The 13230-nt window shown below is 31.8% G+C and overlaps 1 protein-coding gene across 2 annotated transcripts in view; it reads left to right on the plus strand.

The window, feature by feature from the left end:
* The window catches only part of LOC129231707 (eukaryotic elongation factor 2 kinase-like), a 105323-nt gene that overhangs the window by 77751 nt on the left and 14342 nt on the right, over positions 1-13230 (plus strand). For both annotated transcript variants that reach the window (XM_054866072.1, XM_054866079.1), the window contains 4 exons: positions 700-834; positions 1771-1959; positions 6835-6950; positions 9830-10008. In XM_054866072.1, the coding sequence (XP_054722047.1) occupies positions 700-834; positions 1771-1959; positions 6835-6950; positions 9830-10008 (619 nt within the window). The remainder of the gene's footprint in view (positions 1-699; positions 835-1770; positions 1960-6834; positions 6951-9829; positions 10009-13230) is intronic.

Raw genomic sequence — 13230 nt, forward strand, 5'->3', positions numbered from 1 at the left:
AAATTTATAAGAAAATTAGCCTAGCATTGATCTTTTACAATAGCAAACTAAATCAACAAATCAACATATTTGAATTTCCATTTGATGAAATAAAATTCCAAATTTACAACTTAAACTGCAGCGAATTTAGATGAATAAAAAGCACCAGTTTTTTTCTTTAAAAAATTGAAATCACTCATCCTAAAAAATGCAACATTATTACTTCAGCTGTTCCAAATTTAAAGAAATCGTTTATTCTTTCTAATTTTTCGGGAGACAAAGAAAAAACGTGATATATCCATAAAAGGATATAAGGAGACACGTTGTAATTCAAGGTTGCTGTATTTCACTTCATAAAGTTCTTTCAATTGTCATTTTTATACTTATACTTCTGATGATGACCACTTTATGAAAGAATGTTTTTTTTTTATTCTGCTATGACAATTGTATTATTTTGATTTTTGATGTTTAATAATCTTTCTTAAAAGATTAATACATAAAATGTTTATTTATTTTCATTGAAAAAATAATTCCTAGTTAGAAGTCTTGTGATCCTTAAAGGTTTTCTATTGACTTAAAAATGGCCTTGAATTTTACCAGAAGATAGGCTAGGAAACCTGGTCCGGAATTATAATTATGATATGTTCTGTAGTTTTTAAAAACTATTGACATTTCAGTTTTATCTAATTATTGAAGTGCATATTGTGTTTTGTGTTATAGGAAAATGAAATGGTTGAGTTTAGTCAACTCGTTGCAAGACAGTCAAGACCTTCATGTGTGCAAAATGCTGAGCAGTTGATAGAATTGAGGGAGAGCAACGAAAACAAAAATTTTGGGAATTCAGTCTTGGGTTATGTAAGTTGAAAATTGATGAAATCTTTATAATGTGCTCACATATAGTTTGCACTTATTTATGATGTACTAATATGAGTCCATATTATTTATCATTTTCTTATGTTTTGACTAAGATTCATAAGTTTATGTTGTCAGCAGTACACTTGCAACAGAAACCATTTTGTTGGCCAATTTTTTTCTTCGACTTAAAAGGTAAAAAAGTTCATAAAAATCATAAAGTTAATATAAATCAGCTTTAGCTACTTGCAATATGATCTGACAGTGAAAATCAAATAACAGATAATGCTAAATGTTATATACAAAAGATTATTTTATCTGTAAGGAGGAAAATTTAAATATTTGTAAAGAAATTTATTAAGTTAGATACTGCATAGATAAATTAGTCTTGAGAAAATTGTAGAAATGTTAGGAATCGTTAGTGTCGTTTTATAAATCTTATTCAAGATATGAACTGAAGCAAATATTTCATCTGGAACATGATGTACGATTTTAAAATCTGAAATTTGTATTTATAAATTCAAAATTAAATAGGAATGCCATGCTAAAAAAATTCTTGGCTTTGGTTCTGGCAACATGTTTTTGCCTTAAACTATGCAAAGAAGATAATATCTGTCTTTTAATATGTTATGTGATTACAATGTTATATGTTTGCTGATGAATAGGTCTACTCTCATTAATAGTTAACTACTGGTAATGCTTCTAATTTTGGAAAAGATATTAGGAAAAAAATGACTGTATTGACCTTTGTTACATATTTTATTTGTAACTCACACTGAGCTAATACTTTAGCCAACTGAACAATCATTTTTAAATGTAATGTACTAAAGTTTCTGCTGTCAAGCAATACAGTAATTTTTAAAATATATTATTATTGATACAGCTTGATGTGTGGCAATTTGTGCGTCTTCATTAAAATATGTTTATTTTTTTAAATAGATTCATATGGACCTGATCAAATACCATGAAATGGGTCGCTTTACACCTGAAAGTCAGGAGTATGATCATGATGCAGCATTTTATCATTTAAAGCAAGCTGCATGCTGTAGTAATTTAGAAGCTGTGAATTTGATTGCTAAAATTTATTTGCAAATTCCTCATGATTTGCTGTGTGACATTACTGTGCCGGTAAGATTTATGCATTTTATTTTTCTGTTCAAGTTCTATAAAGTATGACAATTGGTCTAATTATCATGTTATTTGGAAAAATGATATTTAGGGTTTAGTATTTGACAGTGGCGGCTCGTGCCTTGAAAAAGTGAGCGGGCCAGGTCATGGATGCACGCACCCCCCCCCCCCCTCCCTCACCCCCGTCGGGTTTTGGAAACAAAAAATAAGTTATTTTTTAAATATTCTTTTAATATTTAAATTTTCTCAAAATAGTTATTTGTGTTAAAATAATGAAGTTAAATCCTTTTTAAACAAGAGACAAGCTACAAAATACTTAAACTGCTAAGTAAATCATGAAATATATTAATCTCATATTTATGTCCATGATCGCGCCAGGGTGGTGCACTTTCACCCCCTGACTTTCAAAATTAAAATTTAAAAATCAGATTGGGAAAAGCTACAAAATACATCACGAAAATCATTAATCTCATGTTTATATCCAGTACACTTTCCGGCGCTGCAGTACATCTCCCCCTGCAGAACCGGTAAAGGGCTGCAGGGGAGGCTTTTTATAATAAATATACTTCAAATAGCAATATTAATCTAATATTTTTAATAGTAATATTATGTTTAATCTTTTAATAACTAATTATTTTGAAGGAGTAAAATTGATTTTATTTTAAGAAAGACCAATTTACAAAAGTGCAAAAATATTGTTATCAGAGAAATATGTAAAAATTATAAATTAAAACCCTTTACAAGGATGAAAATACATCTCAGTATTCGCTTTAAAATAAATAAGGTAAAATTAGATAAACTAATTTTTTTAAATTAAAAATAAATAAATTAAGAAACTAGGTAGTAAAAAAAATTCTGAGCGATTCTCATGCGAGTGCACCTTTCTGCATATTATTCCCTGCACCTATTCTGCAGAGTAAGGTTTTTAAATACGAGTCAAGCTGAAACTCAGGTAAAGAGCTGCAAATTCTCAAAAAAATTTGCAAACAGAATTGTATTAGAAATGTTTTAACAAAAGTCACCTTAACAAAGTCACCTGACTGAAAGTTTCAGTGCTTAATGTGGATCTAAAATCAGTCAAGTTGTTTTTGACTATGCTAAAAACTCTTTCAGACCCTGCATTACTAACAGGAATTAGTAGAATACTCAGCATCACTTTTGGGAGAAAAATGTACTTTGATGATCCATTGCCATCACAAAAGCTAGATATCCTTGCCCAAGCTTCATCTGAGTTCATTTTTAAAATTTCTCTGTCAAAATCTTCTACTTGATACCTAGAAAATTCCATTTCTAGCTGGTCCATATCATCAACAGAAACAAGTTTTGGGAAGCTGTCGGTAAAATATCTCACAGATGAAAAAGAAACTTCTTTCCTTAAATTTAAATTAGCAACTTCAGCATGTTTCAATAAATCACTGTTCAGAGGGATTTTTTTTTTTTTTTTTAAACATATGAACAAGTCTTTTGATAAAACTTTCTAACCGATGAATAATTTTTTTTCTCTGCAACACTAAGATTTTCATTTAAATAAGATTTGGTTTTCAAACCAATAACCAAGTCTTTATCTGCCTTTTGGCAACTTTGCTTATCATACTTTATTTCACATAAACTTGAAGCTTCTGACACAGCAGAGGGCTTAATAAATCTAACTAGCAGATCCATCAAAAAGGAATTTAAATATCTTTTGGTGACATGGATCATTGGTTTATCAGTTTGAAGCTGAACATTCAAACTAGTAAATAAGGGCAAAGTTGCCTCTAAAAACAATAAATACAACTTGGTCTCAGGAGACTGGATTAACCTTTTTACATTCTTTACTTTTTCATTACAATATTTAGAATCATTGGAAATATTGCAGAAAAACTCACTAACTGCTTGCCACTGCGATAAAAGTCGGATTACGGAATCCAACAATGACAGCCATCTTGTCGATACATATTTCAGTATTTTATGAGGCTTAAGGCCTAACATTTCTTGGCAGTCTAGAAGCCTTTTCTTCCTCTTGGAGCTTTCATCTGTATAGAAATAAATGTCTAACAAAAGAGATTCTACATCGCATGCAAGTTCTTTAGCTGATTTTTGTGCACAAATATGAATAAGATGGCATAAGCATCCTTGAATGCGTGTCTTTTGAATTCACATTCTTGATTTGGGCCGCTACACTTTTTATATGCCCAACCATGGTGTTCGCATTATCACATCCAAATGCAATGCAATTTTCCCACGGGATTCCTTTCTTGGTTAGCTCATCATTTAAAATGTTAAAGATTCCAGCACTAGTGTTATCACAAGATTCTAAAAGAGCCAGTAACCCAGAAACTATTTTTTCTTGTGATGAATCAAAATATTTTACAACAATGGGATACAGTTTTTTCATGTTCTGATCACTGCTCCCATCAGTTGCCGTAGAAAAAGGTGATTGTTTGAGAATAGAAACAATATCTGATGTTGTTTTCTCTTCCAAACATTTAACTATAGCAGTTGTTTTAGTTCGCGCACACGAATAGCTTTTTGCAATTTTAGAGTCCGGAAACGTTTTCTTGAACATGGGTGCAGCATGGTCGGATGCACTCAATGGCAGGTTATGTGCAATCAAGAACGATGTGAAGTGCATTTCCGCCTTGATCAAATTCAAGGCAGATGGATCAGGACTTTTCACGAACAATGAAGTCAAAGACTTTGTCTGAGACTTTACTTTCGTCATATCTTGATGCTTTTTTTAGGAAATGTGACGAGAACAGTCGTACACTCCACCATGATTTACAGAAAAGTTTGTACTGCAAAGCGTACAATATGCATGATTTATGGAAAGTTCCGATGGACGTATACAAGGCCATTTTTCTGTGTACAAGTGTAATTTAACTTTTGATCAGAACCTTTTTTTTAGAGTTCTCACCCGACATTGCAGAAAATAACAACAGCAAAAAAATGAAAGCGTTCTCCACGTGATAAACAAGCAATAATCAATTTCTAACTAAGAGAGAAAAGCATCCGAGTCTACAATCCAATCAGAATCAAAAATACGCCTGCGCGCGCATTCTCACGAAGCGAATAATTTTCCCATCACAAGCAATTCTCTCTTCTCGGATGACGTATTCGACGCGCCCCGGAGAGAGGCTATCGTTTAACTTTCGCCATCTTTTGAAACTGAAGCTCCAAAAACTCAATTTTAAGCGATTTTCAAACGCAATTTTAAGCGATGTTGTAAGGTATTCATAGACTTTCGCTCGAAATGTTGCAAAACTGAAAATCTAAAAATAAAGGTTGAGATGTTTTGTAATGTTGTTGGTGGGAAGGGAGGGGGGGGGGGGTCAGAGAGACTTTTATTTTCAGACAAGCTTTAAAAATGAGAGAAGGAAATAATACAGGGTGGGGAGGGAGGGGTCAACTAGCTGTAACTATTGAAAGTTTTAAATTCAAATTTTAATTTCCCTCCTGAAGAAAAAGTTAAGAATATTAGGAGGAATCATTTCATTTCATGAGGAAAATGCAACAAAGTAATATCAAAAAATATATTTCCTGGACCCTCCCCCCCCCCTTTCCATCCCACACACACATTCCTTTTTTTTTTAATTTCAAGCATGCACGCACCAAAAAAAGGGAAAATAAATAAAAAGTTATGAATCATTGTCTTACAAAAAATGAGGGGGCCTGGGCCCCCTCCAGTCCTTCCCACAAGCCGCCACTGGTATTTGATTGCTTAAAATGTTTTAAAAAATGAATAACATTTCCATTTGAAGAAGTTTAGTTTAGAAATATTTTGTATGGCTGATGCAAACGAATCATGTTACAGCTGAGAAACAGAGGCAATGGAAACTGCAATGTGAACCAGACTTAATCTTAGCGAAATTACTTACCTATAAAAGGCATTTCATTTAAACAGATAAGTTGCATGCTACTAGTTTACTAACTTATTCTTACTTCTGTTTTGCTATAGCTTTTCTTTTTTAAAACACTTTTGATCATATATAATTGTGAGTAATCAATGTACTTGTGTCAAAATTAACGCTTCTTTCTAAAAGGGATCATTCCCAAAGTACTATGGGGTTAAGGATTCTTTTGTATTTGTAAAACTAGCTGCATTGCCCGGCTTTGTGTTGTCTACCTCGAAAATGAAATTTATGTCAAGTGATGCATGTTCAACAGTCGGGCTTCAATTAGAGAGAAAAAGAATGCTGTAAAATTTCCCGTCAAAATAATCATTCTTAAAGAAAGAAAACGGCAAATCAAAAATTCCCGAATAAGTTAAACGCAATCCTCCATAAATACAACTAAAATCCTAAAAAAAAAAAAAATTGCCAAATAATAATCAAAAAGGGAAATTTTTATCTCAAAACAAAAACAAAATTTTATTTAGTCACAGCCGAGGAAAAAAAATGGCAACCTTCTGAATGCTAATTTAAAGCGAGATAGCACAATCTATAGTTTTCCGATACGAAAATAGAGTTCCATTAAAAGTGCTTTTTAAATTTTTCCTTGTGATTTTGCAGTCTTTTTTTATTTTGAAACTGGAAGGAAATGATGAAATTCTTTGGATATTTTTTGCGGGCTTTTGGGTGGCGTTAAAATCAAACTAATTGCATAATTATTTTGCATAGAAAGAGCCATTTAATGCCATTTTGGGATCCTAAAATTAAAATTCAAGTGCTTTGGTTCTTTTTCGGCATTCGAAAACCTCCCTACGTTCCTTTTTGGGCACCCATGTACCTCCCTTCCAAAATTTGGTCGCCGACGAAAACTGCGGATTTGTATAGGGAACATGCATATATATATATAAATGTATATACACACACATATAAATATGTTCTTTGTTTTATTTGATGATGCATTATCATATTTCATCAACGATTTGCTATTTTTTTATGTTTTATGAAGGAAACTGCGGAAAACTTTGAGATAGGAATGGATTACATGAAACAAGCTGCAAATGCTGGTGACAGAGCTTCTATGATCTTTCTTGCCAAAACTTATGATAGTGGAGACAAAATCACGTAAGGAATTGTTTCTATGTCATTTCCTAGAATTTTTTCCCTCTCAGTAATCCATAATTCTGAATTATTCACTGTTCTAAATCTTATATCTTTAAAGGAGCAATTCTTGTGAGTATGTATATATATTTATATTTTTTATCTCGGAAGCAGCTCCACTGATTTTTATGAAATTTTGGATTTAATTGTAGTTTAGCATTTTAAGTTCATCTATATCAGAGTTTTTTCTGTAAAAACGCAATTTTTTACAAAAAAGAGTTTTTTAATATCAAGTCAAATTGAGTTCAGCCCTGAAAAAAATTGTGAATTGACACATAAGGCAGACAATTTGCAACTATAGCAATAAAAATTTCTTTCTTCTCGCTTTAAAATTTTAAACTTGCTTAGGGTTGCCAGGTTTGGCTGATATTAGCCACTTTGGCTAATTTCAATCGCACTTGGCTAAAAACAAATTCAAAAGCATTATGTAAGTCGATGTAAAGCTTTTTTTTTAAGCAAAACTATTGTTTGACCGTCTTATTTTATTTGATTTATTTATCTTCTTTTTAACATTTCAAATAATTTTATATGTTCTTTAAATCACGCATCTAAATTTTATTTCGAAAGAACAAATGTCTTGAAACTGTTTATATTTTGTTAAGACTGCTGTTATTAGTTGCTGGTGTGGTTTGTCGATCATCAGTTTTTATGGATAGCATGCTGTATGTAGCATTTTCTGGCGTAAAGTGACCAACTACACTAAAAGTACTTATTCCAAGTGAAAATCTCAATTGGGATAAAATCGTGAATCACTACATAGTATGGAAGGAAGTATTGGACTAAAACCGATTTCACCATAGTAAAATTAGCTCCAAGTTCAAAATCTTTTAATTAATGACAGGAAAATTGTATAGTGGAAACAAAAATGTAACAGTTAGTTTAAAGCAAAATGTTGATTTAATTGCATTCAGAATCTTTGTTTGGTACTTTAGTGTTATAAGATGGTCGCAGCGCATTTTCAGTCCTAGCATTTTTTTCATATTTAATATTGCAATGTTTGATCTTAGTTTTGGAAGTACCATGCGTTAAATATGTATATGAAGCTAGCTCAGAGCTTCCCTATGTGGATGACTGTGGAGGAGAAGTGGCCTATATTCAGTTGTGAACTTTTTATAGCTGAAATGATTATAATGCTGATGAAGTGATTACATGTATATCTCTCGTTTTTCGGAAGCATATCCAACGACTGGCGAGAACCTTAATATTTCATTAACGTGATGCTTTTCAAGTATATTTGAAAAAGTATCAAACCTTAGAAAAACACAAGTTGATCAACAAAAAAAAAAAACTTTTTAAGCCGAGCGAGGTTTGGTAGTCCAGGTACTTAAGTTTACATGCAATCAGTAAAAACAGCAACTTTCATGAAAATATAAAATTAATTTAAAAAAGGAATAAATAAATAAAAAATATTGTCAAGTTTTTGAATATATGTACAATTTTATACTTTATGGCATTCTTTTTTAATTAATAAAAATTGATGATTAAAAATGAATTCACTATTTGTAAGCTATGCTGCCTGAAGTTGTGATGTAGATTTTTTTTTTTAAAGCTAAGTACTATTCTTTTACATCACATGTTATGAACACTCTTTTGAACTATTCGTTGCAGTTTCGACCGTGCATCAAAGGATTTCTATTTTAAACAATATCACATTTTTCTGAATGTTTCATCTAATTTCAAATTGTGTTGGAACTATTCCTTTTTGGATATTATCTGAGAAAATATGTTTTTTAATTCTTTCATATTAATTCTATTTATAAGGAAGAAATAGATTTGCATGGAAACATGTAATTATATTGCAATTTATTTTGACTATAGAAAAAGAGAATCATTTATATTTATATGATTAATGTATTCTTTTCACCTTAAAATGTCTAAATAAATTCTCCATTTTTCACTTGATAGTGTTATGAAAATTTTCAAAAAAATAACTAATAAATTATGAAAATATTTAAATTGGAGTGTTAAAAGCTTGTTTTCAATAATCATTCATAGTGAATTTGCAATGTAATATAAGGGTAATGTTGAAATGTTTAAAACAGATAAATGATGTGTGTCAAGTGGATCAGGATGTTGAGATCAATGTATCAAGATGTTGCGAACATTGCCTTTCAAAATGCTTTTGACAAATTACAGCATGTTGCTCTATTAAACAATCCGGTTTGCATTGTAAAATGAGGGAAATCTTCAACTTGGCTTACTGAGAGGAAATAAAGAGGTTCTGACACAATTTTGGATTTTTCCCTAGTGTTATGTGTGGTTTAAGGAACACATTTTTCGTGTATTTTTTTAAAATTTATTTTACATTTTTTCTTGTATGTTTATTATATATTTATTTAATTTCAAAAATAAATAACCTAATTTAAGTAATTCCATATAAACAATCAATATATTGCTATTCTGTAAAGATTTTTTGCATTTAAGTTCTAAAATTGAACTTACAAGCTATAATATCTGGAAAATTAATTATTTTATGTAAATAAAACACAACAGAATGTTAAGCAAATAGGTAAAGATGTTGTGGACAAATACTTGAATTTAAAATGAAAAAAGAGCTTTAGCAAATTTAATATGTGCTCTTTCTATACTTCTTGCCGTCAGCAATTTGCTCCCACAAGAAGTTGCTGAAGTATTGATAGTGTGAAATACCTGTGCTTTGATTTTTTTTTCCTTTCTCTTTCTTTCGCTCTTATAAGGGGGAGCCTTTTGAATATATTTTCTTAAATTTAGACAAGTATAGCTGCGTAACTGACCAAAGCTTGTTCATCTGCTAAGCTCTTCATATATTTTACATGCATTAATATTTGTATCCTTATTGCGTGAATGTATCGACTTTTATGCAGCATGAAAAATTGGTTTGAAGCTGTGAATTGGTATGAGAAAGCTATCAAGACAGAAGAAGCAGATGAAGGAGGAGAATATGATGGCTGTATGGATAATCCAAGTTATGAACTTATAGCTAGACAAGCTGAATTGTATAGAAAAGGTGGTTTTGAGCTGAAGAAAAATCCCAGCAAAGCAGGTAAGGGAAATTATTTTCTGGAATTGTTTTGTTTTCCTGAGCATTCATTTTATTTTCATTTAATAGCAATGAAGTTTTTCGTGTTTCTGAAGTAGTTCCCATTTGTAGTTTTATGCAAATGGAAACCAAAAATAGGTACTATAAATAATGAATATGATGCAGGGGCGGCATTTCAGCATTTCGTTTAGGGGTTCAAGTTTCTTGAACATTAATTTCTTCAGTATAATATAAAATACATATTGGTTAACAAGAAGTGATTATAAAATGGTTTTAATGTGAAGAATAATTAGGTTTGTTAAGAACAATTAAAATTTTTATGGCCAAAGCTTTAAATTTATTTTGTAATAAGTTATCTCACAAAACATCTTGGTACTAGTTTTTATTTTTTAGTAAAGTTTTAATCTGCTATTTTTGGAGTCAAGAAGAACAGAAAATTTTGTAATTATATTTAATCAATATCCAGTATTTTGCTTTATTGCCAGTACAGCTGAAGATGAAGGTCTTGCTTGCCTCATTGTACTTCGAAGGTAATTCTCTAACCTCCTGACACACAAAAGTCAAAATTGGACGTTCAGTTCTCCCACAACTTTCTGGTTGTGTGCTGATGAAGAGGCTCCACCTTAGCCTTGAAATAGTTATATGATGTATTTTCATGTTAATTTGTGCATTATTTACGTTGGTTTTTCAATTTAATCACGAAAGTTTTTTTCAAATGACTGACCTGATTAAAACAGTCGAAAAACAATGGAAGCAAAAAAGGTATGTCAAAAAACACATTTTCTTCAGATTCCTCTTTAAAATAACCAAGAAAGCTTTTAAATTGGGCTAGTAATTATTTGGTAACATTAAAAAGCATTTGCAATTCACAAAACAATTCCTCTTTTCTCATGCTATTACTTATAGCAGTGGTTCCCAACCTTTTTCACGTCACAACTCCCTTTTCAACAACTAAAAATGAGTCAAAAAACACAAAATTTTACTTTTTATACATGCTCTAGGTCCCCTAACTTATATTTAGGGAAATATTCTTCATTGAAAAATAATTCCAACCCAAAAAGTTTGAAATTAATACGATTGATTTCATATCTCGGTTGTCAAAGTAAAAAAAAAGCAAAGTATTTATATTTTTCCTTGCTATTCAAAAATAAATGCAAATGTTATGCATGATACACAAAAACACACTACAAAACCTCGAACAATTTGAAAAACCACACTCTATGCTCAAATATGACTTTAAACACTTGTCAACCGCTATGTTTTGCCCCTAAAGGTGTTATAGACGGCTAGTGAAAAGTGGTGTAAGTCACAAAAGTCTGCCTTTCATATCTCGGTGGATATTGGTCATACTAATTTCAAGGTTTTTGTATTTGAATTATTTTTCAATGGAAATTATTTCTCTAAATATAAGTTAGGGGACCTGGGCCCGTATAAAAAGTTAAATTTTGTATTTTTTGGCTTATTTCTACTTTTACTTCGAACTTTCAATGTCTTAACACTGCATCTGTTTTTGAACATTTTTGCAACTGGAAGTATGCATCTAGGACTTATGGTTGCGGAAATAAAGGTCTTGCAGGTTAAAACGGAACACCCTGTATATACACTTAAGAGCCAAAACATTATGACCACCCCTACATTTTGCAATGAACTCGCCTGGATGACGTGATCAGGTGGAAGTGAACTGCTGCTGGAGAGTCGGAAGAATCATTCTTTCATTTTGTATTTTCCAGGGATGACGTTTTACTTCATTTGAAAAAAATTAAAGAGACTAAGGCTCCGGGACCTGATAATATTTATCCAAAAATTTTAGTTGAATGTGCGGAGGAATTAGCAGATGTAATCGTAAATATTTTCAATGCTTCTTATAACTCAGGGACAGTGCCAGAGGACTGGAAGCTGGCTAACATTACACCGCTCTTCAAGAAAGGGTCTAAACGGAGTGCAGGAAATTATAGACCTGTGAGTTCGGTGGTTTGCAAAATTTTTGAAACATTGATAAAAATTAAGATAGTAAATTTTCTAGAACGAATAATCTATTGACTAGTTTTCAGTACGGTTTCAGGAAAGGTAAATCTTGTGCTACTAATTTATTACATTTCTATGACAAAGTTACCATGGCTTTGGATAATAAGAAGCCTGTAGATGTTGTTTACATTGCTTTTCAAAAAGCTTTCGATAAGGTACCGCATGTTGCTCTACTTAGCAAATTAGTTGATATATGAATAGGAGGGAAAACTTTCATTTGGGTAAAACAACTGGCTGACCGGAAGGAAACAAAGGGTAGTTGTAAGGGAAAATTATTCTAATTGGAATGAGGTTTTAAGCGGGGTTCCTCAAGGATCAGTGTTAGGGCCTGTTTTGTTCATTGTTTTTATGAACGATACTTACAAAAATATTTCTGGGAACATTAATTGTTTTGCTGATGATGTCAAAGTTATGGGGACTGTAGAAAATGAAGAACAAGCAAAACGGCTGCAAGAGGATCTAGATCATATTACCGAGTGGGCTGATAAATGGGGTATGGCTGTTAATGTTGGGAAATGTCAAGTGCTACATTTAGGGCATGGAAATAAGTGTACAAGTTATTATTTGCAAGGTTCAGTCATTAGTCAGGCAGTAAAAGTTACTGATCTGGGGGTCGTAATAAGTCAGGATTTAATGTTTAGCCAACAGTGCAACATTGCTAGTGCAATGTTATGCCATTGCTAGTAACAAGGCTAGTAACAAGGCCAATAAGATGCTTGAGTTTATCAATAGATCTGTTTCAAACAAATCTAAAGAAGTTCTTCTGCCCTTATATAGAAGTTTGGTAAGACCTCATTTGGAGTATACTGTTCAGTTTTGGTCTCCTTATCTTAAGAAAGACATTAATGTATTGGAAAGGGTTCAAAGGCGAGCTACAAGGCTGATAAATGGACTTCCTCTCTTAGACTATGATTCCAGGCTTAGAACGCTAAAAATGTACAGTCTTGAGCAAAGAAGAGACCGAGGGGACATGATTCAGTTGTTTAAATTTATTAAAATGAAAGATGTTACGGGGCTGAAGTTTAGCACTGAAAACAGGACAAGGGGTCATTGTTTTAAGCTATTTAAATCTCAGGCTAACATGGATATTAGGAAAAATTATTATTATAGCAGGGTAGTGGAACCTTGGAACAGTTTACCGGAAGAGGTGGTAATGAGCAAGGGAGTAGATAGTTTTAAGAAGGCCATTGATCTTCACTG

The sequence above is a fragment of the Uloborus diversus genome, chromosome 1 (assembly GCF_026930045.1).
Source record: "Uloborus diversus isolate 005 chromosome 1, Udiv.v.3.1, whole genome shotgun sequence".
NCBI classification, from domain to species: domain Eukaryota; kingdom Metazoa; phylum Arthropoda; class Arachnida; order Araneae; family Uloboridae; genus Uloborus; species Uloborus diversus.